This window comes from Drosophila virilis, chromosome 3 (assembly GCF_030788295.1).
Source record: "Drosophila virilis strain 15010-1051.87 chromosome 3, Dvir_AGI_RSII-ME, whole genome shotgun sequence".
NCBI lineage: Eukaryota > Metazoa > Arthropoda > Insecta > Diptera > Drosophilidae > Drosophila > Drosophila virilis.
The window spans coordinates 13,734,572-13,761,592 of NC_091545.1; the positions used below are offsets into that span (position 1 = coordinate 13,734,572).

The 27,021-nt window shown below is 42.9% G+C and overlaps 10 protein-coding genes and 1 non-coding gene across 14 annotated transcripts; 7 read left to right on the forward strand and 4 right to left on the reverse strand.

Annotated features, from left to right (window-relative positions):
* Positions 1–346: 346 nt before the first annotated feature.
* On the reverse strand, positions 347–5,356 carry LOC6623681 (proliferation-associated protein 2G4). Its single transcript, XM_002047367.4, has 8 exons — positions 5,218–5,356; positions 4,698–4,795; positions 2,523–2,659; positions 2,288–2,450; positions 1,629–1,850; positions 1,115–1,340; positions 746–873; positions 347–675 (listed from the first exon to the last, which is right to left on the reverse strand). The coding sequence occupies exons 1-8, from the start codon at positions 5,303–5,305 to the stop codon at positions 553–555; spliced, it is 1,185 nt and encodes a 394-aa protein (XP_002047403.1). The 5' UTR covers positions 5,306–5,356; the 3' UTR covers positions 347–552.
* On the reverse strand, positions 5,218–7,918 carry Pop5 (POP5 ribonuclease P/MRP subunit). The gene is made up of 3 exons (XM_002047369.4): positions 7,761–7,918; positions 7,451–7,688; positions 5,218–7,374 (listed from the first exon to the last, which is right to left on the reverse strand). Exons 1-3 carry the CDS (start codon positions 7,778–7,780, stop codon positions 7,195–7,197), a joined length of 438 nt encoding a protein of 145 aa, XP_002047405.1. The 5' UTR covers positions 7,781–7,918; the 3' UTR covers positions 5,218–7,194.
* Positions 5,799–7,184, forward strand: Papst2 (PAPS transporter 2). Its single transcript, XM_002047368.4, has 2 exons — positions 5,799–6,850; positions 6,911–7,184. The coding sequence occupies exons 1-2, from the start codon at positions 5,799–5,801 to the stop codon at positions 7,065–7,067; spliced, it is 1,209 nt and encodes a 402-aa protein (XP_002047404.1). The 3' UTR covers positions 7,068–7,184.
* A 68-nt stretch (positions 7,919–7,986) lies between the features above and the next one.
* Positions 7,987–10,768, forward strand: LOC6623906 (FGGY carbohydrate kinase domain-containing protein). Of its 4 annotated transcripts, XM_015175821.3 has the most exons (8): positions 7,987–8,099; positions 8,265–8,335; positions 8,520–8,730; positions 8,819–9,678; positions 9,738–9,888; positions 9,944–10,018; positions 10,078–10,296; positions 10,358–10,768. In XM_015175821.3, exons 3-8 carry the CDS (start codon positions 8,545–8,547, stop codon positions 10,505–10,507), a joined length of 1,641 nt encoding a protein of 546 aa, XP_015031307.1. In that variant the 5' UTR covers positions 7,987–8,099; positions 8,265–8,335; positions 8,520–8,544; the 3' UTR covers positions 10,508–10,768. The 4 variants fall into 4 exon arrangements, with proteins under 4 accessions (XP_015031307.1, XP_032290864.1, XP_015031308.1 ...); XM_032434973.2 differs by having other exon boundaries at positions 8,265–8,730; XM_015175822.3 differs by having other exon boundaries at positions 8,083–8,099; positions 8,245–8,730.
* Mul1 (Mitochondrial E3 ubiquitin protein ligase 1) lies at positions 10,522–11,899 on the reverse strand. The gene is made up of 4 exons (XM_002047371.4): positions 11,719–11,899; positions 11,074–11,657; positions 10,811–11,018; positions 10,522–10,755 (listed from the first exon to the last, which is right to left on the reverse strand). Exons 1-4 carry the CDS (start codon positions 11,821–11,823, stop codon positions 10,636–10,638), a joined length of 1,017 nt encoding a protein of 338 aa, XP_002047407.1. The 5' UTR covers positions 11,824–11,899; the 3' UTR covers positions 10,522–10,635.
* A 154-nt stretch (positions 11,900–12,053) lies between these two features.
* On the forward strand, positions 12,054–13,574 carry LOC6623862 (uncharacterized). The gene is made up of 2 exons (XM_002047372.4): positions 12,054–12,581; positions 12,655–13,574. Exons 1-2 carry the CDS (start codon positions 12,552–12,554, stop codon positions 13,510–13,512), a joined length of 888 nt encoding a protein of 295 aa, XP_002047408.1. The 5' UTR covers positions 12,054–12,551; the 3' UTR covers positions 13,513–13,574.
* A 102-nt stretch (positions 13,575–13,676) lies between these two features.
* LOC6623940 (uncharacterized) lies at positions 13,677–14,944 on the forward strand. The gene has a single exon (XM_002047373.4). It carries the CDS (start codon positions 13,677–13,679, stop codon positions 14,787–14,789), a length of 1,113 nt encoding a protein of 370 aa, XP_002047409.1. The 3' UTR covers positions 14,790–14,944.
* Positions 14,945–15,058: 114 nt separating this feature from the next.
* Positions 15,059–15,466, forward strand: obst-I (obstructor-I). The gene has a single exon (XM_002047374.4). The coding sequence runs from the start codon at positions 15,059–15,061 to the stop codon at positions 15,464–15,466; it is 408 nt and encodes a 135-aa protein (XP_002047410.1).
* On the reverse strand, positions 15,463–18,398 carry yellow-g (L-dopachrome tautomerase yellow-g). The gene is made up of 3 exons (XM_002047375.4): positions 17,861–18,398; positions 16,639–16,835; positions 15,463–16,097 (listed from the first exon to the last, which is right to left on the reverse strand). Exons 1-3 carry the CDS (start codon positions 18,317–18,319, stop codon positions 15,554–15,556), a joined length of 1,200 nt encoding a protein of 399 aa, XP_002047411.2. The 5' UTR covers positions 18,320–18,398; the 3' UTR covers positions 15,463–15,553.
* An 836-nt stretch (positions 18,399–19,234) lies between these two features.
* Positions 19,235–19,306, forward strand: TRNAC-GCA (transfer RNA cysteine (anticodon GCA)). The gene has a single exon. It is a non-coding gene; the product is annotated as a tRNA-Cys (tRNA).
* Positions 19,307–22,381: 3,075 nt separating this feature from the next.
* On the forward strand, positions 22,382–24,344 carry yellow-g2 (L-dopachrome tautomerase yellow-g2). The gene is made up of 2 exons (XM_002047376.4): positions 22,382–23,307; positions 23,386–24,344. The coding sequence occupies exons 1-2, from the start codon at positions 22,440–22,442 to the stop codon at positions 23,679–23,681; spliced, it is 1,164 nt and encodes a 387-aa protein (XP_002047412.1). The 5' UTR covers positions 22,382–22,439; the 3' UTR covers positions 23,682–24,344.
* The last annotated feature ends 2,677 nt before the right edge of the window (positions 24,345–27,021 follow it).

Consider the following 27,021-nt stretch of genomic DNA (forward strand, 5'->3'; position numbering starts at 1 on the left):
AGTGTTATATGAAACAATTTGATGACATGTCCAACCACAGTCCAAGAAAACTCAGTTTTACTTATCCTTTTTTTTTAAAAAATGTTAATTTTATTTAATTCCTACTACGCGTGGATTTGTAACGTTTTTGTTTTTTGAATTATAAGTATTTTAAAGATCATGTTTACTTTAAAAATGTTTTAATTCTTAAAACTTTTCGTTTCGTTGCGATTTAGAACAAATCGATTTTGAAATTTAAAACGAAAGATCAGTACGTTTTTATAAGGAGGGAAGAAATATGTAGAGTTGACTGCACATAGAATTTTACGGGTTTAACTGTTGGAAAAACTCGAAAAGCTTTCAAGTGTTTTTTTTTTTTTGTTTTTGTTTAATCTTAGAATGGGAAATTTAAAGTTCTTGGAACGAAAACGAATTGTGTTGTCAAATGGATTTTCTGGTTTACTAATCAACGAATTCTATAGTAAAAATTTATAGAGCGGCAGCAGTAGGCAGCGCAATTGTTCACATTCTTGTTGCTTTAAGGGGGCGTTGTTTGTATGGTATCCGGGAGGCCTATGCCTTGGTCTCAACGGCCGGCGCCGATTCCACTTTTGTCGCCGCAGCAGAATTGCCGGCAGCCGCCTTCTTGCCTTTGCCCTTACCCTTAACAGGTCCCAGTGGCTGTGCGACCAGTTCCTGAATAAAAAAAAATAAAATCCACAGATAAGATTGCGGTCAGGTTAGATCACCAGAAATTACGATTTACCTTAAGTTCGGGTTGCGCAATGCTGTATTCGCTCACATAGTTGTCCACATTGAAGGGTATACCGGTTACTAAATTGACGCCGTTGGGCATGAGCAATACCGTGTGTTTGAACTGTGCCACAATCTCAGCTGCAAGTAAACAATTATACAAATTATAGGCTCCCATTTGGACGAATTAGTTCAGATGCTTTTGTAGCAATGGCATGTTCAGACTGAGGCCCATGTATAATGAGGCAACTGCTGAAGACGCCAAAGCCTTTGGAGCTTTGTTCTAGCAAAATGTCTGGCCGTAGTTGGCAGCTCAAGAGTTATACCAAATCCGGAATTAAGTTTTGCAAAACTAGTATCATATCAATAAGTGGTGACTTACAAGGCTTCTCGTACAGTACTTGGAAGGGCTCAATCATCTTGTGTGAAACGCATTCAACGACGCCCATGCGCGCCTTGGTCTCCTCCTCGAAGCTGCGGATGTTGAAGGGCATGTTGCCGTACTTGGTTTTCACCTCAGCGAGCAGCGCACGCGATGCCTTAAGCTTAAGCATGTAGTTCTCGTCGGACTTCTTGTAAATGGAGACCTTTGTGTCCTTCTCGCGACCCTGCAACAGACACAAATGTTAACAATGCTACGAAGTCAGCGAATCAACATGTTTCGATGGTTTTTTATGCGTTCTCAGATCTCATAATCTTGCAATCTTCGGGCCAGCTACGGCGTAGATCTGAAGCTAACACGTGCCGAGCCGTTGAAATGGAAACTCGCCAAGCACACAAGGCGCTTACATGATTAACTCTATCACCTTGCCATGCCAATCCTCAAGCGCGTGTTTTTAATCATCGAACAAATGTTTGGTGATAAAGTTAGAGTCCCGTAGAGACCTACTGCTTACCACGCCTTCTCCGCTGCTGACAATAACATCAATGGCATAAACCTCGTGCGTCTCGAAGGAGCACTTCTCGTGCTCCTTACGCTGTGCCTCACTCGGATTCTGTATGATCGTCTTTTCGCCATCGATTTTGAACTGCTTCAGCTCGTGACTAAGCATGCCCTCAATGGGCTTACACTTGTACGATTCGCTGATTTGTTGCACGGCATCGGTGATTGAGTAATTCTGAAAGAAAGACAAACAATAAAGGCATTAATTTTACATTTGTAAATAAGCCCTCTAGAATATGTATGATTTTCTATAATTGTGTGCAATTGTAAAGACCAAACATTTCTATGTATAAACTCGTTCAGTTCACGAAATTGCCGCGATTGATCTATGCAGACGTTGAGCTGTGCTGTGCCAGTTATAATTTAGGGTCAACAGCCATTCCGTTGCCTGCAGCAAAAGGATAACTATAACTATATATATCTATAAATATGTATGCATGCATATGTGAGCAATCAACAGAGGCCCAGCCGTGAATTTCATGACTGCGCTTTCGCCTATTGTCGCCTGTGCTTTGCGCAGGTGTTGAGATGTGCTGGCGCTGTACATTAAACGCTAGACAATCCGTTGCCTGCATCCCCCACCTAGTCTTATAAATAGGCGGTAACACTTACGCTGGATCCGGACTTGAGCAGACGCAGTGCAGCCTGAACGGACCAGTACGCGGCCAGTATAACGTCAGCCTGGCGGCCGCTTATTTTCTGATCCGCGCCGGCGCCCACGACAATTGTGTGCGCAGCCACAGCAATGAAGCCATCAATGTGGCCACCCAGATCGCTATGTGTGGCAATTAGGAAACAAGGTAAATAAATATATGAGGAATATGGCAGGTGAGTGAATAATACTTACATTTTAACCACATCACCAGCCTTTAGCGTGTAGTCGGCATCGTTCTTAGCTGGCGAAAAGTGACAGACACAATTGTTGACCGACAAACATGTCGGAAATGCGATACCTTTCTTCAGTTCCTTTTCCTTTTTGTATACCTAGGATAGGGTACATGAACGCAGTGTGTTAATCGATTTATCATAGAAACAATGTCAGTTGGCTGGATGCCAAAGTGTCCTCAGATCTCATAATCTGTGAATCTTTGGGCCCCAGAGCACGCGCGCCAAGCGCCGCAGGCCAGCGCCAAAAACGCACGTGGATGAAAATTCAACGCACGCAGGAAGCACGCGGCTTTTTACAGCGCACACATGCTGCCGGCCCGCAGCGCAGTAGCGCACACAGAGGCCCTCAATTGCGTTAGTTTTAATCATTGGACTTATGTACATACAGTATGTCAATAAAGTGTTTTGACTAACGAAAAAAAACTAATTTTTTGGGTTTAGTTGAAAATAAATGTACCTAAAAGTGAGAATTTTTTTTCAATTCTAATTTATTTCGATTCTATATTTTTCCTAGAACTTAATGGCAAAAAGAATTGTTAAATAACATTACCCAAACATTTTATAAAATTAAAAAACTAAAAACATTCAAATTTTATGCTGTCAATAAAGTGTTTTTACACGAAACTTTATTACTAAATAACAATGTTAAAAAAACAGGAATATTTTTTTTTAATACTTTGTGTGGCTGCCATTAGCGTCACATACAGCCTGCAATCGCCGTTTCATTGAAACAATAAGGTTTTGTATGTATGTTTCTGGAATCTTCTGCCATTCTTCCAGTACAGCAGCTTTTAAATCAGTTTTTGATTTTGGACTCCGCTTTGCGACTTTTTTTTTCAAATATGACCACACATTTTCTATTGGATTCATATCTGGACTTTGTGGTGGAGTGTCTAACACCTTTCCACAGTTGTACAACAGCCAAACTCTTACCATATGAGCTTTATGCTTCGGGTCATTGTCCTGGTAAAATTTAAAAATTGGCTTATTGTCCTCATAGAATCCAAATTTCTGTGCACTACTGACGAGATGTGTCTGTAAAATGCTCAGATATTGTCTAGCATCCATGGTATTCTCAATGAAGGTCAAATCTCCTACACCCTTGCTCGAAATACACCCCCACACCATCACTGATAGTTTTCCGAATTTAACGGTTGGAATAATATTGCGGTTTTCCAACGCTGTTAGTGGCTTTCTCCAGACTCTGGATGGCCCATCGTTGTAGAATAGCATCATCTTGCTTTCGTCACAGAATATGACGTTACTCCAAAAATCGTTCGAACTATTTACATGGACTTGAGCGAACGATAGCCGCTTCAAAATATTCGCCGCCGATAGTAGAGGTTTTTTCCTGGCAACTCGTGATGTGTAGTCATTGGAATTCAGTAATTTTCGGACAGTTTCATGTGACACATCAACACCACTTTCTTCCTTGAACTCCTGAGCAATATCCCTAAGCGAAATTTGTGGATTTTTCTCAATTTTTCTCAGAATTTTTCGCTTATCTCTGTCAGAAATTTTGCAGGGTCGACCACATACTGGCTTTGCCTCTAGCCTATCTTCCTTATTGGCTCTGTTTAATATGTTGTATATCGTTGCTTTTGATAAATTAAACATATCAGCCAGTTCCGAGACTTGACGTCCCATCTGATGGTTATAATACACCAGCTGAGCGACTTCAAAAGTTGTTCTTTTTCCTGGCATTTTATTTTTCATAAAATTAAAGCAAAACGTTATAAATTGCAATAGAAAATGACAAGAAAAGTCGAAGACACAAGAGAAGCCAAAACGCATGGGCCCAAATCTAACGGGATCACCCAAAAGAGAACGGCAAAACAATTTACCGTAGCTGTAAAAACACTTTATTGACAGCATAAAATGTGAATGTTTTTAGTTTTTTAATTTTATAAAATGTTTGGGTAATGTTATTTAACAATTCTTTTTGCCATTAAGTTCTAGGAGAAATATAGAATCGAAATAAATTATAATTGAAAAAAAATTCTCACTTTTAGGTACATTTATTTTCAACTAAACCCAAAAAATTAGTTTTTTTTTGTTAGTAAAAACACTTTATTGACATACTGTATGTATTTCGCTAGTGGTTCGTTGGTAGAAATATTAAGTTGGAACTTACTTTGCCGGTTTCTTCAGTCAGCAGATTATCGCCCTTAGTGCAAATTTCCCTCACAGAGGCATCCGGCACACAGAGTCCAATAACCGTTTTCAGTGTTTCTAAAATTAAACACATCGAAACAGAAATAGTCGAGTTAGTTCTATGCGAAACGAGTTTTTGAATGTCTCGCGTGGCACTGTGAATCTTACATTAGCATTGCAATTTCGTGTAGGCATTTCAGGTTTTTATTAAACTGAAGCTATAAAAGCTATAATCGCAACCTTTATTGTCTTAAGCTTGTATTTAGGCATTGAATTCAACACCTGAAAACTTTGAGGTTATGCACGCTATGCTCTCGCATATCCCGCGAACACCGCCGCGTGGCTACTTCAAGCAACGGCGACGTCAGCGTCAGCGCCGACGTCTTCGTTAGCTCCATTGTTGTCGGCTACACGTAGCGGTCGACAGTAAATGCAGAAAAAATTTGACTTCACTTTCACTCTGCGACGCATTTCTTAATTACATTCAATTATTTACTTACTATTTGCAATTTCTCCAGCCAATTTGTATTTGGTAACAACCAAATCCTCAGCAATGGTCTTCTCAGGCTCCTTTTCTACGTCTGCCATTTTTAAAATGAAACAAAAAGCGAGAGCTGCTAAATGACGAAATGATGTTTTTAAGAGTATGTAGTATGGCCAGATAGTTAATGGAAAACAACTGGCTGGCAACATTAATATGTGACCAATATTAGAAGTTCGGGTGACCAGAATTTTTAATATTGGTGCATTTTGGGAAATTTACCCAGTCTGGCAGCACCACACACTAATCGAGTTTAAATGATCGAAAACTGCATTTATCGAGTGGCCACAAACATCAGAATAAACAAACGCGTAGCTAACACTATTAAAAAACTAAAATTGTTACTAAAAGCCGCGTTACATTATGATGATGATGTAACAAAGAGAAATGCATAATCAGAAATATGCACCAATGCAAACGTGAATGCGTAAAAACGTTAGCGTTGCGTGGCAGTAATTAAATTAATACACACCAAAACTGTGATAAAAACACGCACACACACACACACTCATACAGTCTGTGTGACCGACCACTCGAACAATGGTGGGCGATAGCCAAGCAGGCAACGGACACGACGTTATCAGCATTAACGGCACTGGCAATGGCCAGCAGCAGACGGCGGCTTCCGCTTTCGCCTCACCTCCCACCTCTCAGCGTAAAACTTCGTCCGCGTCAAAGTCACCGCCGGCAGAAGTGCGTATTCTCTGCTTTGACCTGAGCCACTACAATCGAACAACGCAATTTTTGCTCAGTTGTGCCGGCGTTTTTATACTCTATATTATTTATGGATATTTGCAAGAGCTGATCTTTACGGTTGAGGGCTTTAAGCCATACGGCTGGTTTCTCACACTGGTGCAGTTTGGCTACTACATCGGTTTCGGTTTGGTAGAGCGTCGTTTGGAGTCCTATCGGACGCAAGGCGGCACAATTTGGAGCATTGAGCCGGCACCACGATGCATTCCTCTGCGCACATATTTGGTGCTTGCTGCACTGACGCTGGGCACAATGGGACTGTCAAACTCGAGCCTTGGCTATCTCAACTATCCCACTCAGGTGATCTTCAAGTGTTGCAAGCTGATCCCAGTGCTTGTTGGCAGCATCATTATACAGGGCAAGCGCTACGGACCTCTTGATTTTGCCGCCGCAACGGCAATGTGCGTTGGCTTGGCCTGGTTCACACTGGCCGATTCGCAGCTGACACCAAATTTTAATCCCCTGGGCGTCGCCATGATATCCGGCGCCTTGTTGTGTGATGCCGCCATCGGCAACGTCCAAGAGAAGGCTATGCGCGAGCACAAGGCGCCCAGCAGCGAGGTGGTCTTCTATTCCTATGGACTAGGCTTTGTCTATTTGTTTGTGATTATGTTGCTTACCGGCAACTTTTTCAGTGGATTCGCCTTTTGTCTTGTGCATCCGCTTGAAACGTTCGGCTACGGTTTTCTGTTTAGTCTCTCAGGCTATTTGGGCATACAATTCGTGTTGGCTTTAGTACGAAGCAGCGGCGCTCCCTTAGCCGCAACAGTGACCACCGCGCGCAAGGCTGTGACCATAGCCTTCTCGTTCCTGCTCTTCAGCAAACCCTTCACCGTGCAGTAAGTAGATGCTTCGGTAATCTTTTGGTCTTTGGTAAAAATCGTTTTTTCTCTTAACAGATACATCTGGTCCGGCCTCATCGTTGTGCTGGGTATTTATCTGAACGTCTACAGCAAGAAGAACAAACTGACCTTCACGGATTTGCAGCACAGGCTCAAGCAGTTCAGTGCGAGACTATCTCGTTCGCCGAGTCGCAAATTCCTTGTTGAAGTATAAACGTCGAGTGTACCAAAAAAAAACCTTAAATTTAACTTTTAGTCGAATTGGAACAACAATATTCTATAAGAAAACTATGCACTATGCTTAAGTAAACATAAATCATTTTACTATGAACTTGTCCATGTTATCTGTCCATGTCGAGCTCCATGACGCGCTTGAACAGATCCTGGCGCTCCTTGGCCGATGCCACTTGGCCCATCATGCGGTCCAAGAACTGTCGCTGATGTTTAATTATAAACTTATTGCATTGTATGATGGTGGCGCCCGTGTAAAGAGTGCGGAATTTGGCGCGCACGTCGCCTATCTGCAATATATGTACGTATATTAATTTGTACGTATAATTAAATGCCGCTCACGTGCTACATATCTAACGTAATTACCAACGTTATCAGCGGCAATATGCTTGACACATATCGTTGTCCGCGATGTAGGCAGCGTATAATTGCAATTTTAGTGCGCTCATTGCAGTATTTCACACGGAAACCGTGCTCCAAGACGCCCAGCCCGTACACGCCGTAGTATTTCTCTATATTTTGCAGCAGGCATTTGGTCAGCGTATGGTCGTTGAGGCGCAGGCTCTTAACTGGCGCATATGGTACAATTTGCACGGCTATATAACTGATAAGCGACAAGGATGAATATTAATAAAGGTATGTGTCATAAATAGTATCATTTATTTAATTAACTTACCGATTTTTAATGCGCACCATTGTAAACAAACGCCGCGATAGACACGAGACGCGGCACTGAGTTGCCAGACTGTTAAAAAGCCTGAGCTCACATTTTTGATGAACTTAACGTGAGAACTAACAAAACGCGTTGATCGTGAAAACCACGTGACCTTGAATAAGGAGAGCAGCTGTTGCAATTGATAGATGACACAGAGAAATATCAAGTGAGAAAGGTATTGAGTGGGAGAGAGAGAGAGGGAGCGAATGCGCGCGAAATGTTTACAATTTGAATACATAAGCCGCATTTGAGAACGGGTGTTCAGTATGCGAGCGACGGTTGTAGCTGCAGGAAGTTCAAGTAAGTCAGCGCAATGCTTATTAAACAGTTGTTAATTAGTAAATGATTTTGTCAAATTGATCAGTCATGCTTTTAAATTCAAGCTAAATTAGTAGTTGGTATAATTTCAAGACTAATGAATATGTTTAATTTAACTTTGATAAAGTTACCAAATGGCCTGCACAGGCAGCTACTGCTTATATCTTTGAATAACATAGGTGGGCGTCAGCCAGGCCAAGCCTCCGCTTCAGTTCCAGGTACAATACAACTAATTTATTCATCACAATTCGCGAGAGGTCTTTCACAAACGGGTAGCGGTACAAGCCCCACGTTTCCACAGGCAGCTCGAATTTCTTATCAGTCAGTGTTGGGCATTCGTCGGGCTTGGTTTAATAACATTTATTTGACCGCAAATTGCGCTGGCAATACAAATTTCTATAGCAGCAGAGCAGGCGTCAACAGCCACATGTCCAAGCAGGCGTACTTTGTGGGCGTGGACGTGGGCACGGGCAGTGCGAGGGCAGCGTTAGTTAATGCCGAAGGCCAGGTGGAGCAGCAAGCGGTAGAGGCGATCAAAACCTGGACACCAGAGCCGCACTTCTACGAGCAATCGAGCGAAGATATTTGGCATGCAATCTGTAAGGTTGTCAAGGTAAAATTGACGTATAATTTAGACATCTACTGATAACCTACAAAGCCTATAGAGATTAGATTAACCTAGCTTTGCGGTCTATTTGCAGCATGTCATTTCCGGTGTCAATAAGACGCAAGTGAAGGGCATTGGGTTTGATGCAACCTGCTCTCTGGTCATATTGGGTGCTAATGGAGCACCGCTGACGGTGAGCAAGAGCGGCGTGGCCGAACAAAATATCATTCTATGGATGGATCATCGCGCTGAGCTGGAGACGGACGAGATAAATGCTGCCAAGCATGCGCTCTTGAAATACGTGGGCGGTCAGGTTTCGCTGGAAATGGAGATACCCAAATTGCTGTGGCTCAAGCGTAATTTACCGCAGACATATAGAAGTATTTGGCGGGCATTCGATCTGCCGGACTTTCTGACCTGGCGCGCAACAGATACGGACACACGCTCGCTTTGCTCGGTTGTGTGTAAATGGAACTATGATGCAGCCTCCCACAGCTGGAGCGCTGACTTTTTACGCGGCGCCGATCTGGAGGAGCTGACGCGTGATAAGTTCGCGGCACTTGGTAGCGATGTGCAGCCGCCGGGTAAGCCTGTGGGCAAAGGCTTATCTCAGCGAGCCGCCTCAGAGTTGGGCCTGGACGTGGGCACCGTGGTCAGCACATCGCTGATTGATGCACACGCCGGTGCACTGGGCATGTTTGGGTGCCGTGCCGATGAAGGAGACGACGACGTGCAGGGCAAAATGGCTTTAATTGCAGGCACATCCACTTGCCATATGAGCATCACACGCGATGCCTGCTTTGCCCAGGGTGTATGGGGTCCGTACCAAGATGCCATCATACCGGGTTACTTCTTGAACGAGGGTGGTCAATCGATTGCCGGCCATCTGCTTGATCATGTGCTCAAAACGCATGAAAGCTATCCTGAGCTGAAGGAGATGCTGGGCGGAGACAAGTTAGTAGAGTCAATTGAATTTATTAAAATTATTGGTACACATACATTTATTCCTTTAGATACATTTACCAGCATCTAAACAAGTTGTTGCCGGAACTGGCAACCAAACGTGGCCTGAGCGAGCTGAGCTGCCTGACGCAGGATGTGCATGTGTGGCCGGATCTACATGGCAATCGGTCTCCCGTAGCTGATCCTACGCTGCGCGGCATAGTAAGTGTTCAAAGCTTAACTTTATGTATATAAAGACAACTCTTCATCCAAACAGATCACTGGCCTGGACATGACTCGAGGTGTCGATTCGCTGGCTATCAAATATTTGGCCTTTGTGCAGGCTCTAGCTGTGAGTATATCTGAACGCTGTGCGATTTCATTTGTGTATTTATAATAGACTATTTTCAGTATGGGACACGTCACATCATCGAGAATCTTTACCAGCATAAGCGCGCCGCTTTTCAGACTCTACTCTTTTGCGGTGGCCTGGCCAAGAATCCACTCTATGTGCAATGCCATGCGGATATTTGCAATCTGCCTGCTTTGATTCCTGACGAACAAGAAATGGTATTGGTGGGCGCGGCCGCCTTGGGTGCCGCTGCCGCCGGACACTATGACAGCCTAGAGGTGTGTACAGAACAAACGCCCGACTATAATTATAGAAATTCAACTCTTAACTCGTTAATAGAGCGCCTCGAAGGCCATGGGTGGCACTGGGCAACTGCTGATGCCGAACCCCAACACAGTGGAACTGCATAATCGAAAGTATAAAGTCTTTCTAAAGCTATTGGATCATCAGCGAGAGTATAGAGACATTATGCAGGCAAACAGTGCATAGATTCCACACAAAACTTTTGAATGGTCAACACTTGAAACGAATTTTATGAATATGTAAAACTGCACACTCGGTAACAAAGACTTGTGGTGAGACAGGTACAGTTGATCTATCTTGACTGAGATCCACAACTAGGCAATAAACGCAGCCGCCTTGGAGTCAATTTTGCTGCGGCAAACAGGGCAGGTAATGTCAATTTTTTGGGCGCAATCTTCACACAGGCAAACATGCCCGCAGGGCAATAAAATGATCTGAAATAATTAAGTACAAGTTAGCGAGACGCACTGCACTGATTCACTAGCTAACCTCTTTGGGATTGGTGGAGCACACAACACATAGCTGGTCTTGGGTCAGGGTGTGTGGCCTATTGCGGGCACGACGTTCCCGTCGCTCCAGTTCTAGGCGCTTACGGATCTTAGCTTCTTCGCGCTCTTGCTTCTTTTTGCGATACATTTTGCGTACGATCAGGCCAACCAGCACCATGGATATGCTGCTGCACAGCACAATTTTGAAGCTTGAACGATATACATTATTAGGTAAGTCTTTAAAGCGGCCTATCATTGGCTTACAGCATAGATGATTTGGCATCCTCGAAGCGTTTAATGAGCGTCGATTTTGTGGCAGTGGTAAGGAACAGTGGTCCTTGTTTAGATGGCTGCATGCGCAGCGTTTGTCCGTCCATTTCCAGCTCGCCAATGGCGGTCAAGAAGCTGCCATCGCGCAGCACTTGTTCGGTTGTCTGCAGGCCCTTCTGCCGCACTCCCGTAAAGAAGCCAAATATGTGATCGAAAAACGACAGCGATGTGGATTCATAGTTATCGTAGACAACGTCCACATCCAGCACAGCGGCACTCATCGCATCTATAATTTCCACGCCATGCTGCTGATTGGTCAGCTCAAAGGGCATCTCGTTGATACTCTCGTGCAACATTTTACGCTGCTCGGCCCAAAAGCCGGCAAACGCGCGCATCACGCGATGCTCATGTAGTTTCACAATCTGGAGCACGCCGCTCACGCTGGGCACAAACGAGCTGCGCAATGGCACACCGATGGGCGTGACTGTGCCGCGTATTACGGCATATGGTATCTTCTTATCCTGCTGCCGGGATACAATGTTCTTCAGATCACCATCAATATTGTACTGTGGCGCCTCCTGCAAGTAACGGGAATTGTTGATTAAGTCTATGCATGCGATACAACTTGCATGCGCTTACCCTCAAAACTTTCGCGGTGGTCTTGTAGTTCACATATTCGCGTACACAGAGGCCGAGGATGAGTAAATCGACGCCAAGGGCTACAGATTCGTGTACGAAATCCATTAGAAATTGTAAAGATAATATTGAAGCTATTTAGAGCGAGTTATGTGTCGGTGTGCCTGTGCACAGCACGACTAGAAAATGCTAGATTTCAATTGAAATTTTATTTTCATCCAGAAAAATACCAAAAAACTAGTATTTGTGATCGGCGTCGATAAAAACGCCACATTTTTTGATACTTTTGATGAATTACGCGCTCGTTTTCAATATTTTGAACGACAGTTGCAATTTAAAACAATTGATACCCGCGATATGTAAATATTTAATTTTTCTAAAGTGTGCATACAACTAAAGTGCTTCATGTTTGTCTTGAGAAACTAGAAACTGCTATTGGCATAATATACACAAAACCATTTCTAAGCTTAGATTTTGCCAAAATGTTTTCTGTGTAAATATGAACCCATTTGCTCAACAGCGCAGCATTCCATTCGTTTGTAATCTCTGGCCGTTGTAATGGTTACGATTTTCACTTTGCCCAACTTTTAACTTTCGCAAGATGTTAGACACACATATTTACACACACATACACGCAGACAGAACGCTCGTATTGATATAAAGACCCGGTACCCGGCCCAGTGCCAGAGCAGAAGATATCTTTACCTTTGCACGTCTGCTATATTTGGGTTGTGAGTCAAACTGTTTTTGTAGTTCCCAGCTACGCTATCAAATCAGACAATTCTAGTAGTTGGCAGCAATTAGCACAAATTTATATTGATCTTTACTCAATCAACATGTCCTTCCGTCAGCTGCATTTTAGCTTGGTAAGTTGTTTAAACTGATTTATTTGTATCGATTTTTTTCCAATTATTTTTTCATTCTCTTTGCGGTGAACAGCTTCTGCTCAACGTCATCAATTTGTTGACTGCTGCCACAGTCACCACGCGCATCATCCAGCCCAGAGAAACAAGCAATTGTGAAGGCCGTCAAACACCTGGACCTATATGCGAGTCCTGCGAATTGCTGGCCACCTGTGTACAACATTCCAATGGCTGGGTTAATATACCCGTTGAATCGTGTGATGTGGCCAATGGGTATTTTTGTAATATGCGACTGGGCACGTGCTCGAATGCCACTGGACCCTGCCATCCATTTGGCATTGTGGGCAACTTTCAGTGCACCTCCCAGGGCATCTTTCCAGATCCGTACGATTGCCAGAAATATCATATGTGCTATTTTGTCGGTGCCACCCTCGTCGCTGCCGCCGTCGACTGTGGCAATGACAAGGCCTTCGATGCCCGAACCGGCCAATGCTCCATGACGCTGCAGAGCAGCGTGTGCACCCAACCGCAGTACCATTGTCCCAAGGTGGGATATGTCGCCGCCTGGCCCAGTAACCCCAATATCTTTTATGTGTGCAAGTCGACGGTTAACCAAAATCTAAACGATACTGTGGTCATTTACCCCTCGCTGCATCGCTGCAACGATGGCGAAATCTTTGCGGATTTCGTGTGCCGTCCTGGAAACAACTTGCCTGTGGTGCCAACCACTCAGCCGGACGTTGTGGACCCCAATGATGATGGCTTCACCGTATTGCCGATCGCTTGCGAACATGTGGGTCTTATAGCCGATATGAACGATTGCCACAAGTATTACTATTGCTCCGCAGTCAACGGAGAGATGCGCCACTTGGAGTGTCCCTCCGGCACCTTTTACCGACCGGAGCAAGCTGCCTGTGTACTGGGCACATGCTAAATTCCAAATAGTATTTAAGTGAATTTTGTCAATCTTTGTACTGTTGTGACTTTAATGAACCATCAACCATTATCTTTTAATTATGCGTCTTACACCTGCCGCGAATGCTTATCTTTGGCTATTTAAGCATCTGCTTGAAGCACGCCCAGCCAACAGTCTTTAAAATGAGTTTTCCTAAGTTGTTGCCGCTTCTTCTGGTGGGATGTCTAGTGCGTTGCCAGGCTGGCATTGTTAACAGCAGCTTGGGCATTGATTCTGCTGAGCTTGTGACTAATCCCTGCCAGGAAGTGCGCCTGGCCGGCTTTGTGTGCGTCGACTGCTCCACACTGGGCTTCTGCTCGCATGTGGATGGCCAATGGCAGACGATCTCCATGACCGAATGCCAGACGGAGCGCGGCTTCTTTTGTAGCGATGAGGGCACAATTGGCTGCACCTGGCAGCCAAAGTGTCAAGTGCCCGTGCGCGGCAAGTTCTACTGCCAGCTACCTGGCATATTTCCAGATCCCTATGACTGCCGCAGCTATCACGATTGCAACGAACAGAACGTGGACACGCCACGTCAATGCACCAACGGTGCCGCCTACTCCCTGCTCACCCACAGCTGCAGCATGCCCCGCGACAGCGAGCAGTGTACGGAGAAGCAATACTCATGCAGCTATGTGGGTCAGACAGGCGCCTGGGCCGCGAACAGCAGCTACTACTATGTCTGCCAAAAGGATAAACAGGGCGGTCAGGACATCTTCTATCCGCTGATGATGAAATGCAGCGATGGTTACACTTTCAATGGCCACAGCTGCATTAGGCCTATTAGCTCGAAGAGAATTGCCCCAGCTCAGGTGTTGTCCGTCTGCCAGGAAGGTCTTCTCTATCCGGCGAATACGGTCAACGGTTACTTTTCCTGTATCAATGGAGATTTGAGCTATGAAAGCTGTCCCGTGGGCTACAAGTTCGATGCTACCGCAAGAACGTGCCTTAAGGAGTCGGATATATGTCAAGAGGGCATGTCCTATCCCGCAGAAACGAAATATGGCTTTAATTTCTGTTTCGATGGTACGCTTATCTATCAGAAATGCCCCGTAGGCTATTACTTCGATCTGTCTGATGGCCAATGTATTAAGGAGGAGGAGACCTGTGAGAACTTCCAGCTCTATGCCGCAGATACTGAGCATGGATATCTGCTTTGCTTGAATGGTGAACTGAGCTATTACACATGCCCCGAGGGCACCAGCTTTGATGGAACTGGTGCCGTATGCATGCCCAAGCGCGCCGAGGATTGATGCTCTTGTTCTGATCACATACAAAATAAAGAATACCCCCACTTGGGCTATAAAATCAATAATAAAGTCATTATAAAGGATCTTGCTACTTTGGGTTTGGAATATATATATACAGTTCCTAGTTTCATATTATATACTAGAGTTTTTTGATTTAATGCCAGCCAGCTAAGTGCATATCTTTTAATTAATACTCTAACATTTCCGGACTTGTATGGAACCTCCAGTATTTAAGCTGCTGCTGGAAGCGGTCGCCGAGCACAGTCTCAAGAATGAATTCTCGTAACCTGTTGTTGCTGCTATTGGTATCTTTAGCTACCTTGCAGGTGATTTTAGCTGTGGATTCGCCAGCCTGCCGCAATGGCATGCTCTATCCGGGGGAATCAATATACACATACTACTACTGCGTGAACGGAGCACTGAAAGATGGAAAGTGTCCGGAGGGCAGTTACTTTGATGCCAACTTTCTCATGTGCCGTCATGGAGCGCCGCCAGTTGGTAGCGATGATGCAGAGATCACGAATGGCGAATGCCAGCGTTGGGGATTGGTTGCGGACTTGACCGATTGCAATCGCTTTTATCACTGCCAGAATAAGGGTGCTACTATGGAGCGTCTCAGCTGCGACCAGGGTTTGATCTTTGATGAGTCCAAATTTACTTGTGTTGTGGGCCAATGTTGAGCTTTAGGAAACTTTAATTTATACAATAACAAAACTTATGAATAATAAAATGAGGCAAGCCTTCAAACAGAGAGCGAGGGCGGTTGCTCAATCATCGCATTCACGCACAACTGGATGCAGCACAATGGAGGCGCCATTGCAGCCAGTGCGATCCGATATGAAATCATGGAAATTACTCTCGAGCGCCCACATGAAGCGCTTGTGTCCCGGCAGCACCTGCGTGGATAGGCGACAATCGCCGCCGCGTTGCACTTCCTGTAAATTGGAGGCCTTAAAGCAGGTCTCCGAGTCCCACAGATAAATGTCATTCTCGCCCTTGTAGCGGAAGAAGAGCGAGGTGCCACCATCGGCGCCCAGCAGCACCGCCTGCTTGCCATAAGGCTTGGGTCCCACATCTATGATGGAGCCGGCGCCCTGACCCACACGCAAATACTCGCCCTTTATCGAGTACAGACGCGACGAGCTCAGATAGCTGAAGAATAACGTCGAGGTGCCATCTGGCTTGGCAGTCAGGGCCACATAGAGCACATCATTGGTCGGTGCCGTGGCGCGGGGCAGTACAATGCGATACGATTTGTTACCCGTAATATCATAGACAAGAATGCTACGGGCTCCTGCATCTGCTACATAGCTGCAAGTGGGAGAAAGAGAAAAAAGATTTAAATTGGAAATTGTTAAAACTCTAAACAATTCGATTAAAAAATATCATTTCGCTGCAACTTTCATTAGTTTCGAGAAACCAAGAAACTGATAAGATTTCAATTTCGGAACAATCGAACATGATTCACTTGACTTGTCTTCTGCTCTGTTCTGCTTGACACTTTTTGAAGGAGGTAAACAATATAAGTATTTACAAATATGGGTGGAGCCAGTCGAAATGTATGTTTGTATAGAAAGAACTTTTCTGTTTTGTTCTTGTCCAGAAAATTCGAGTTTTAACATTCTTCTAAATCATAAGCAATATCTCTTAGCACCATATTACCATACAGAGGCGCTGAGTGAGAGCGATTGCCCTTGTGTGCAATCTTCACGAATTCAAGTGGGGTCTGTCTCTTTTAATGTTATTTTAGTAATTTTTGTTGTTACAAAAGTAGCTAATTTCCTTGTACTTTAACTTCGGTGTACCGTAGATATACACGCTTCCTTGTTAAATTAGGTTTAAAATTACTCACACGAAGGGCTTGTTATCCTTGGAGTAATCAACGACAATGAACTGCAAACGACTTTCGGAGGTCACCAAATCGCTAAGATCGATGCTTTTCACCACCTTGTTGTTGGCCGTATTAATGGCCACAATTTTGGGGCTGCAACGGCGTATGGGCTGCTCCAGCGTATTGACAATGCCCACATCCAAGGCCCACAGCAAACCCTGTAATTCATAAAAAACATTAATTTTTATGACATTTTAAATATTTCAATTGTAATTGAGACATGACTGGAATTTTTATGAGTCCAAACATTTATGTGTTAGCTCTCCGGCACAATCAATTTATTTTTTATGCGCATCAGCACAAATAATAAGCAGCAACAAAAAATAATTTAAAGTTCAAAACAATGCATGTAAATTGTGTGAAATTGCTGAAATGCAAATAAACAAATTCGCGTGCCAATTGTTGTTATTGTTATTATATACGTACAATATGTATTCACATACAGTATATTTCATTGTTTTTATTACTGGATGAATTCTGTTTAAATACGATGCAGAAATTGCTTTTGGCTTAAAGGCAATTTGACATGTGAAAATGCAATTGAAATTTTAATTTGAGATACAAATTAAAGATCAAGGAAATGAACTTCACGAAACACAAGAAAATGAAATTCCAAAAAAAAGAATTTTCTACATAAATTTTTATGTGCACTTGTTTTGGAAACATTTTAAATATTTGCTTGGCCTTTTGTAGCTTTAAGATAGTAGCTAATTGTAATTTGTTTAACGCTTGTGTTGATAAGAAATTAAGATAAATGCTTAATTGAAATGTCAATTAATATTTGAAGCTATTCAATTATCGGCTTGTTTTATGCCGTTCATTGAAATTGTAAACCTTGAGCTGAGGCAATCCACAGATTGTGCTTGTTGTGTTGTCTCTTAAAAAATTCCATTTAATGGAAATTTTTTGGCGCATACATTCTGTTTATTTGATTTAAAAAGCCATTACGCTGAAGTAGCCAGGCTTTAAAAGAAGAAGAAAAAAAAATAGTGTATACTTTTTATGCACATGCATTTGAATGCATAAAAAATTGCGTGGCAAGTTTCGGGTTTAAAGAAAAAAATTGCCTTCCCGGCTAAATTGGCTTGTTAATCTCTGTGTGTGTGTGCGTGTGTAAAACGATGCGGCTCTCGGTGGAGCCACATGTTGGCCTGAAAGGTATAACAAATTTAATGGCACTCACATTCTGATCGACAGCCACATCGACAACGGATTGCAGCGCCTGGCAGTTGCCCTCCTCCTGTATGGCCCAGCAGGGATATGGCGCTATTTTGGCCAAGCACTCGCCCTTCTTCAGATTCACCTTGCCCAGGGTGAAGGGTACACCTTGCTTGTAACGTGGCAGCGCCACAAATGCCGAATCCCGCTGCAGTTGCGCACGTGTCACTATCACATTTCTGGGCACATAGCGACCGGATTGCACATAAATGTTCTTTGTAGAATCACAGGGCCAGTGAAGGTTGCTGCCGCTTAGCTGAAAGGTGAGCTCGCCCAGCGGATTCTTATCGCATTTGCTGCCGCCAATTGAGTTCGCATTCGAGCTGCTCGTGGAGTCGTCCAGCGAGGAGCTGTAGGCGGCACAGGTGACCGCTATCAGCGAGAGCAGCAGCAATGGCAGCAGTGCAGCCATTTTATATAGCATAAAGGAAAAGAACACTTGCTTAAAACGAATTTAATGTGGAGCTGCAGCTGGTTTGTTTGTGGCTGCTTTCGATTATGTAAAACTGTTGCGCCGCTTGGCACATTTATATTTATAGTCGATGCTTAATTTGTGGCATTTGGCGCGTGTGCTTTTGGCTCGTCTGCCCTGGGGCAAGGTCGTCTGGTAAACATGAGGAAACATGTGTCTCATCAACTTTCACACGCACACACACACACACACATACGGCTGCAGCGCTGGTCAGCCAGCACGTCTGCTTCGCGCCATTTTGTGACACAACGGAAGCGCACAAAAATGCCATGCTGGCACTTCCCCCCTACCCGCTGCCCGGCCCATGCCCGCCACAAGAGCACTTTGCGGAAGTTAACAGCGCGTGTGCAATTTGCACAATTCAAATATTAATAGTGCCCCATGCCGAACTCTAGCTCTGCATGTTATTTTAACATGCAGCTGTGTAAAAGTTTATTTAAACAATTTTCAGCAGCGTACTTCAAGCTGCCAAAATTGCCTGTCTTTCCATGTTGAAGGTTGTCGAAACTCTTTTGCCCCAAAACTTGCCAACTAGTTGGGTGTCAATAGCAAAGTTTTTGCCTGTGATGTATATGTCAACTTTGAGTTTGTTTTGTAGTTAGGTGAGAGAAACATGTGCTCTTTACCATATTTAACAACAAACTGAGCGTGTTGTCAAGTGTCGAGATAACTTTTACCATGTGATAGGCATTTTAAAGGAATTTATTTTGAAATTTAAAACTAGAAATATTGCCACATTTAGTAAAAGACAACAAGCTGATAATTTAGAAATTTGATAAGCAAACACTTCGAGCTGCTGCTGTGTTAAAATTTGATTTATCTTAGACTTTCATAACAAAAACAGCTCTAACTGTAAGTTTTTTATATGGGGGTATAGCTCAGGGGTAGAGCATTCGACTGCAGATCGAGAGGTCCCCGGTTCAAATCCGGGTGCCCCCTGGAATTCACTTTTATTTATTTTTTATTTTCCACATTCTCAACAATTTTAAGAGCTCAATTAAAGGTGTGTGACGTTGACCTCTGCTCTGGATTTTGGGCAACAACGGGTCGTTAACAATTCGTGACCATTCATAAGCATCGCAGCCCCATTATATTCCCTTCCCTTTCTTGCGCCCACAAAAAGCAAATAAAAAACAGGGTCCAGCTGGGCGAAGCTGTGTGGCTTTGTTTAGTCCTGGGTCTGTGGACAGCACATGCACATTGAATTATGCCCAAGATACGCTACAGTCTGTCCCTTTTAAATGCAGAGAAAAGGAAAAAAAAAACAACGTTGGGCTAAATTTAAACTGGGCAAAGCAGGGCAAGCTGACCCTTCCGTAAAGGCTGCGGTCTTTGGCCTTCAGTCTCCATTCTAGAGTCGCACAATGTAAAATGACATGCAGATTGAATTCGTGTGAAATTCATTTTAATAAACTGTCATAAGTTGCCTCTTTTTTTCGTTTTTTTTTTATGATAATCTGAAAATTTATAATACACAAAGCCATCGACATTTGTAGCATGTGTGGGCGTTCGCTTGTCTGTGGCATCATTCGAGCTGCACGAGTCGTAGATAAATATTTATGCGCTTTCATAAATAAAACCAATAAAAACAACAACAACAGCAAAAATATAAAGCAAAATTTTGCCAATGTAAAATGCAAGTCATATAAATATGGCCCGGCATATGCGTAGAAATATGAATACAGTACGAAAATATATATATACATATATGAGCATATGTGTGATGGTCTGCATTTAAATGCCAAAAATAATTCAGTTTGCAATTTACAGACAAGTCAACAAAATTGATATTTCTTGTGGACAGTGTTCAATTGTGCAACGTTTTTAAGGGAAAAACAATTAAAACAAAGCGTTCTGTGCTTAATTTATGGCAAATCATTTAATGCGACAATTTGAGTATGTGCCCGAATGAAAATCAAGAACTTTAAGCGAACGTTAACATAAAAACTTTGCCGGCCAAATAAAGTCAGAAGCAGAAAGCGCGAAAACAGAAACAGAAAGCGAATGCGAAAACAAACACAAAGGCATGGCACATAAATTATGCGGCAAGCTAAATAACAAAATAATAATAATAATACACCCCAATTTAATGCTAATCACGTGCACGATTGTCTAAATACCCTAGAACATAGGTTTTTATCAAAGTCTGCAAATGGAAAGCACACAGAAAAGTCTATTAATAAGCAGAGCAATCTGCCAGTCACATGATTAACAAAAATCTTTTCATTTGTTTACTTGATATAATAATATATATAATAAATATATTATTCAATAATAAATACTTTAAGAAACTTCCAGCAAAATAGTCAGCAAATACATATAATTTCCGCCCATTTTATTTATTTATATGACAATTATGTAAGCTTTAATTTTTTACCAACACGCCAGCTAACAATGCCCAAATTTTATCTTATATCAACTGTACTATCCATCACTGACCCAAAGTTGCCTTTATACCCTAGATAAACAACAAAAATGCAATCGGGAAATCAGTAGCCAGAAAGTTGGAAATGTTATTATAATTTATGTGAATTTTTGGCCCCTGCCCCGGCACAATACAGAAAAAAAAAACTGCTGCGTCCAGCAAGTTTAACGACCCATTTAACAGAGAGCCATAGCCAAACGTGACCACAGTCAATATTTATATGATTTTTTCCTCTATGAAAAGAGGCACAGGAAAGTATCAAGCAAAAAAAAGAAAATAAAAACAAAAAAACTAGGCAAAAATCAAATTACATTTAAGGCAATTTGCGTATTCAATTGGACGTTTATTGGGCATATTTGAAGTATTTTAAACAAACATTTCGAGCTGTCCAAAAATTGTGCCAGATTGTGGAGAGTCGATGGCCGTTGGCCAAGTGGCTCTGCACATGACGTATACGCCTCGTTAAACCGGCAATAAAAACTGTTCAAATAATCGGAGGGTAAATAGCCGGGAGGCAGGAGGAATTTCTGCCGTGTCTAATCGAGGGGTTGGTCAGTGCTCAATTCAGTTGTTGTCTCTTATCTCTCCGGGCTGTAAGCTAATGTTTGCATAAATTATGTGGGGCAAGACGGGCAGGCAGCCCGGAAGTGCTTGTCATCAATATTTTTATCCCATACTACCAAGCTAAGGAATGTGTGTGGTGAGTGGGGGAAAAGTGAGCAAATAAATCACGACAGCATAGGAGGAGGGATTTACTGGCAGTACATATGCGGGCGTACACTGACATTTTGGCATGCCAAACATGTCGCGATGTTGCAAACACTTCGGGCGTTGTCTGTTGAGCTGCTTGAAAGCTATTTCCCTTTCTTCTTCGTCTTTTTATGCCCCTCTTTGGGAAAGTAGCAGATGTGCTGCCTGTGTTAGGATTTGATGTAGTTAAAGCAATCACATGATAAGTTAACTCTATTAATAATATTGCAGCTGAGCGCTGATGCATGTATGGATTGAGTTATGAGAAGCGATTTAAATTATATCTTAGCCATATTTCAAGCACAATTTCACTAATATGCCAATTAAACGCATTTTCGCTGTGGAAAATTACCCAAAGGCAAATTAATTTGTGGTGCATATTGAAAATTAGCTCAAATTATCCTGTAGATTGGCGCTTGCAATAAAAACGCACTTAGTTGGCTTGTCCTAAGCTTCCAGCTGTGAATGTGTGTGTGTGTGTGTGTGTGTGTGTGTATGGGTGAGTGATTATATTAGTCGCAGCATGAGCTGCATATATATTCTGTCATAAAAATATATGCACATATGTCGTCTAGTGCTTACTTTTGATTGCTTTACTGTGGCTTCTGCGCGTGAAGTATTTCAATTATTTTTAATGCAATTGGACACACACACACACACATGCACACAACCAAACAGTCAACTTTTGAACAGTTTGTTTTTGGCTTTTTTTCTTCGGTCAGGCCTTCAAGGTTCTTCCACTGCGAAAATGTTGTTTGCAATCTGAGAAATTGGCTTGCAGCACGTCGTGCATTTCTGGTCGCTTCTATGGCTTATATAAGACGCTAGACTCGGTTAACTTGGTGTTCAGTCAATATATATTGTCAGCCACATACGCCCAAATACTCAAGCATAGAGATGCGTTTCTTTTTTGCCCACTGGCTGGGGCTGCTCCTGGCCATTTGTATTGCACCACGCATCGCATTTGGTCAGGGCACCAAGTACGGACTGTGGACGCCGGATCGCGCACACTCCGATACACAGCCCATACAATGGACGGGCGGGCAGTTCGAGTTTCCCTGTGCCAGCACCAAGTCTCTATTCAAGAGCTCCGGCAAGTACATAGCCAAGAATGTGATTGCCACGCGTGCCCAGCTGATTGGGGACACCATTTACTTGGCGCTGCCGCGTTATCGCAAGGGTGTGCCGGCGACGCTGGTGAAGACCAATGTGCTGCCGGGCACCTGTTCCACGACCTTCAAACCATATCCCTGCTGGGATCTGCAGGAGGAGGGCAACTGCAAGGCCTTGCAATCCGTTGTTGATCTGGTGGTAGATCAAAATGAGGTGCTCTGGGTGCTGGACACGGGCATTGTAAACACCTTGGAGACGCCGGTGCGCAAATGTGCGCCCAAAGTGGTGGCCATGTCCGTAAAAACTGGCAAAGTGCTGAAAACAGTCTCGCTGGAGGGCCTCACCTCGAGCACCTCCCGTCTACAGTATCTGGTGGTAGATTACGCGCCCGATGGCGGCTGCTTCATCTATGTCAGTGATGCGGCCAATCGTGCGATAATCGTTTATAATCTGCAAGCGGATCGCGGCTTTCGTGTGGTGCTGCCCAAGGCCGTATCCGCTGGCTGTCGTTCCCGGGATGTGCTCTACATAGCGCTAATACGCCGCGACTGCGGCTCCACAGAGCTGTATTTCACCTATCTGAGCACCAGCAAACTCTTCTCCCTGAAATCCGAATACCTGCGCAGCGGTGTGGCCGATGGACGCATTTTGGGTAAGTTCAAACATCTGTTATTCACCGCAAGTAGTTCTTAATTAGACGTTTCTGGGCATGTGTGTGTGTGCATTGCAGATCTGGGCAAAAAACCGAGTCGCATGGTCATCATTGGCACGGACAATGGCTCGGCCATATTCTTCCGCAACGAGGGCGACGCGGAGGTCTATCGCTGGGACACCAACTCCACGTTCGCGGAGGCCAACTTCAAACCCGTTTATCGCAGCCAGACATGCCAGCTGGTTACCCATGCGGTGCCCGATTACAAACGGAATACGATGCGGGTGCTGCAGAGCAATTTTCCGGATTATATGCAAAATCGTATCGGATGCGGGGCCATACAGCAGCTCAACCATATGCAGGGCTGTTGGTAGGCACAACACGAAACACACACACACACACACTTGACACGTACACACACATCCTCACACACACACACACACACTAGACACTACTACACACATACCAGTACACACTCAAACATACACACTCAAACACACACACAATTGTTGTTGTTGCAACTGCGCTAGCTTTGTGACAAAGCTTCTGAAATTGCAGTCGCAGCCATAACTGAAAAATCGTCAAGAGTCCATCGTTGGCTCTTAAAATGGATTTGCATTCTGTACATAAGCTTGCTAGTTTTAGTAAGTTCCTTTTTTTGTTATTGTTGTTAGCTTAGATAAGCAATAAACAGTTCTGCTGCTGTACATTTGAATTGGCAGTCTCTGGCCCTTCGTCTAAGCACTGTGGGGCAGGAATTGGTTGGCTGTGCACTCAACTCTCGCATTAAGCATATCTTTATCCGTTTTATCTCGTTTTTAGTTAATTTCATAGAAGACGAGTTTATTCAACCCGCACTCGATTGTCGTCATTCGATGCGTACATTCAACTTATTTTTATGTGATTGCATAGACATAAATTGCAGCTTTAGGTAATTCTTTAGGGTTCATTAAACTTTGTGCCACAATAAAAGCAGCTTGAAGAGAGACTGTTATTTTGTATTTTATATGAAAATAAATTTATAGTTAATTTTTCAATTGTTATAATTATTTTTATAAATTTTATTAATATTTTTTTTTATATTTGACCTGTTGTTGGATTCAAGTCTTAAACCAAGTGGGTTCGGCTCTCAATGTGAGTTTTCCACATTTTAAGCACAGGCTTGTATTCAAACCTGACATATATTTTTTATGTTTTTTGACTCTTAATGATAAAAATTCAATTTTCAATCTGCAATTGCCCGCTGTACTGAAAATATTGCAAGCCGTGCATATTTTCATATACAAGAATGCGGGCTACATTTGAGCTCTACCCAAAATTGGTTACATAAATGCAATATTTGGGCCAAACTTATTTATACTTTAGTGCTGTGGCTGGCTCAACAGTTTTTTATAAAGAATAAATTATTATTTGAGTTGAGCTCTTTACTAGTATTTGTTGACAGCCGAATTTGGGTGTTTTGGTCAAAGCCTTGATTAAAACTAAATCAATTTAGACATCAATTGTGAACCCCATATGTACGATATATATATCTTAAGCACCTGTACTTTATTAATGTCTGATATCTTCCATTAAAGGAAGTCTGATATTAACTTGCTCAATCTGTTACTGGCTGAGGCTCTTTGGTGTCTTATCCAACCAGCTAATTAACATAACTGAAGGCTCCACATTATGAGCTGGCAGTTGCAATGACAATAAATTTCCAAGGCTCTTAACAGTTGCCTTGATTACAGTATATTTCAACGGCTGCTCAATTTGCTCGGGCCGCGGCGCACTCATTAGCCGTGCAGTCGGCAACTTAATTGCGCCAGAGATTCGCGAGTGCTCGGTTCAACTTTAACGCGCGCTTATTGGGGAATTTCGTGATAAATTGCAAGACTTCTGGACTTCGCCTGCGGCGGCTTCGTCTGACGCTTGCCGCCTCTCAGGGAGTTTCCAACGTACCAGGCGGCAGGCGTTGAGCACTTTTCAATAATAAATCAATTAATCAGCTGCATTGCGGCACGTTTGGCTTCTGTGTTGACCTTTGCCCTGGTCTGATGATTGCGAGCGCTTCTATGGCTGCGGAATTGAAATGAATTGATGAGATCATTTAACAAATTGCTTATATTTTTAGCCATTCTGCGTGTATGTGTCAATGTGTGTGTGATTGTAATTGAAATTTTGCCAGCTCAAAGGCTTCACGCCGCCAAATAGGCAACAATAAACGTGCTACAGCCCACGGCAGTGCCATGAAAACAGGTCACATATGTGTCGTAAATGTGTCAGCTACAGGAACGCATATATTAGCGATAATAAATTTTGTTTTTCGGCTATTGCCCCTATGTGCTAACCGCGCAAAACTCCCAAAAAAAAAAAAAAAATGCCCAAAAAAGTACACTTTTCAGCTTTCCTGCTTGGGATTTGGAGCAGCTGACAATATCAGCAGACGGCAAAGCAAGCGATAAACATATCTCTCTGCGCTTGATTTACAAAGCGCATTTTATTTTTGGGCCAATTCCAGCGAAAAACCAAATACAGTATAAGTAAAATGGGAGCCAGGCATACAAATATAAAAACAAATATATGCTTTTGCTGATAAGATATGAGTGAGTATTTAAGAAGTTCAAAGATGTCTTCGAGTGGACGAACAATGACAAATAATAATTGTTTATGATGTATAATTCGTCTTATAAGCTTAGGCAAGTCTGGGATTTTTCTTTAGCTAAGACTCTTTATTTATCTCTCTCGCACTCTCGCTGTGAAGTCAACGTTAGTGGCTAAGAAGCTCTCATCCTCGCCTTCCATATCACTCTTAGGAATTTCCACACAATTTCTATGTGATTTTCACGAAATCATGTAAGTATGTGAATGCGGAGATGTACATAAATGTAAGTTTAAATTTGTTTAAGCTTATTTTTGCCAGTGTTAGTAACCATAATTTATCTTAATTAGTCTTTCGCTTCAATTTAATTTTATTAAACACAACAGTATGGTTTTTTTTTTAAGCCATAGACACATTTTAATGACCATACCTTTTGGGTTCCTTTGCCAAAAATATTAAATGATGCAGAAAGACAATAGACTGCAAAATGATGCAGTCAAATATTCTTTATGAAAATGTTATTTTCCTGTACTTTGAGCATACGCTTTAAAAAAAAAGAGAAACTAAAATACAACAACAACTTTTAAGTATATTTTTACCCCTGCCAACACTTTGCTTTCACTTGCCCTACCCCCTGTCTGTCGTTTGTTACTTTACACATATGACAAACTATGAAAAGTTGCCCAGTTTGCTGCAGGTGAATTTTCATACTTTTAAGCTGCTTCCTGCCTTCTTCTCGGCACAGTTCCGTTCAGTTTTTCCTGCCATTTCAGCTTTGTCAGTTGTGTCAACATGTTATGGGCCCAGCCATAATATAGTCTGCATTCGAAGGTTGCAAAGCTCCATCTAACATCAAAGCTGACAGTAAACCACATGAAATTGTCATTCCATTCGAAACGGCTGCTTTATTCAAGTGCTTATATATTTTTATTCAACTGATTGAATTGACCAAGAGGATATTTGGCATGCAGATCCCTTTCACTAAAGGGTGTAGTAGGATTTCTATAGACTTGGTGGAATGTCGGAATTAGCTTAAAATTAATTTCGCGACAGTATTTGCCATTCAGCAGAGATGTGGTATGTCATATTATATGTGACACATCTGGGACATACCATGTCCACATATCAGA

Bases quoted from the DNA above. Each gene is read 5' to 3' on its own strand.
- yellow-g (XM_002047375.4), bottom strand. From the start codon at position 18,319: ATGCTATATAAAATGGCTGCACTGCTGCCATTGCTGCTGCTCTCGCTG. The intron at 16,836-17,860 runs GTGAGTGCCATT...TATGAATTACAG, and splicing joins ATGTGGCTGTCGATCAGAAT to GGTTTGCTGTGGGCCTTGGA. The intron at 16,098-16,638 runs GTGAGTAATTTT...TCCCACTTGCAG, and splicing joins AAGGATAACAAGCCCTTCGT to CTATGTAGCAGATGCAGGAG.
- LOC6623906 (XM_002047370.4), top strand. From the start codon at position 8,215: ATGAATATGTTTAATTTAACTTTGATAAAGTTACCAAATGGCCTGCAC. The intron at 8,731-8,818 runs GTAAAATTGACG...GTCTATTTGCAG, and splicing joins CAATCTGTAAGGTTGTCAAG to CATGTCATTTCCGGTGTCAA. The intron at 10,297-10,357 runs GTGTGTACAGAA...ACTCGTTAATAG, and splicing joins GACACTATGACAGCCTAGAG to AGCGCCTCGAAGGCCATGGG.
- Mul1 (XM_002047371.4), bottom strand. From the start codon at position 11,823: ATGGATTTCGTACACGAATCTGTAGCCCTTGGCGTCGATTTACTCATC. The intron at 11,658-11,718 runs GTAAGCGCATGC...CGTTACTTGCAG, and splicing joins CCACCGCGAAAGTTTTGAGG to GAGGCGCCACAGTACAATAT. The intron at 10,756-10,810 runs GTTAGCTAGTGA...TAATTATTTCAG, and splicing joins GCTCCACCAATCCCAAAGAG to ATCATTTTATTGCCCTGCGG.
- Pop5 (XM_002047369.4), bottom strand. From the start codon at position 7,780: ATGGTGCGCATTAAAAATCG. The intron at 7,689-7,760 runs GTAAGTTAATTA...GTCGCTTATCAG, and splicing joins ATGGTGCGCATTAAAAATCG to TTATATAGCCGTGCAAATTG. The intron at 7,375-7,450 runs GTAATTACGTTA...CATATATTGCAG, and splicing joins TATTGCCGCTGATAACGTTG to ATAGGCGACGTGCGCGCCAA.
- LOC6623681 (XM_002047367.4), bottom strand. From the start codon at position 5,305: ATGGCAGACGTAGAAAAGGAGCCTGAGAAGACCATTGCTGAGGATTTG. The intron at 4,796-5,217 runs GTAAGTAAATAA...GTTTAATTTTAG, and splicing joins GGCTGGAGAAATTGCAAATA to AAACACTGAAAACGGTTATT. The intron at 1,341-1,628 runs GTAAGCAGTAGG...TGTCTGTTGCAG, and splicing joins TCAGCAGCGGAGAAGGCGTG to GGTCGCGAGAAGGACACAAA.
- yellow-g2 (XM_002047376.4), top strand. From the start codon at position 22,440: ATGCGTTTCTTTTTTGCCCACTGGCTGGGGCTGCTCCTGGCCATTTGT. The intron at 23,308-23,385 runs GTAAGTTCAAAC...TGTGCATTGCAG, and splicing joins GGCCGATGGACGCATTTTGG to ATCTGGGCAAAAAACCGAGT.
- LOC6623862 (XM_002047372.4), top strand. From the start codon at position 12,552: ATGTCCTTCCGTCAGCTGCATTTTAGCTTG. The intron at 12,582-12,654 runs GTAAGTTGTTTA...TGCGGTGAACAG, and splicing joins GTCAGCTGCATTTTAGCTTG to CTTCTGCTCAACGTCATCAA.
- LOC6623940 (XM_002047373.4), top strand. From the start codon at position 13,677: ATGAGTTTTCCTAAGTTGTTGCCGCTTCTTCTGGTGGGATGTCTAGTG.
- obst-I (XM_002047374.4), top strand. From the start codon at position 15,059: ATGAATTCTCGTAACCTGTTGTTGCTGCTATTGGTATCTTTAGCTACC.
- Papst2 (XM_002047368.4), top strand. From the start codon at position 5,799: ATGGTGGGCGATAGCCAAGCAGGCAACGGACACGACGTTATCAGCATT. The intron at 6,851-6,910 runs GTAAGTAGATGC...TTCTCTTAACAG, and splicing joins AGCAAACCCTTCACCGTGCA to ATACATCTGGTCCGGCCTCA.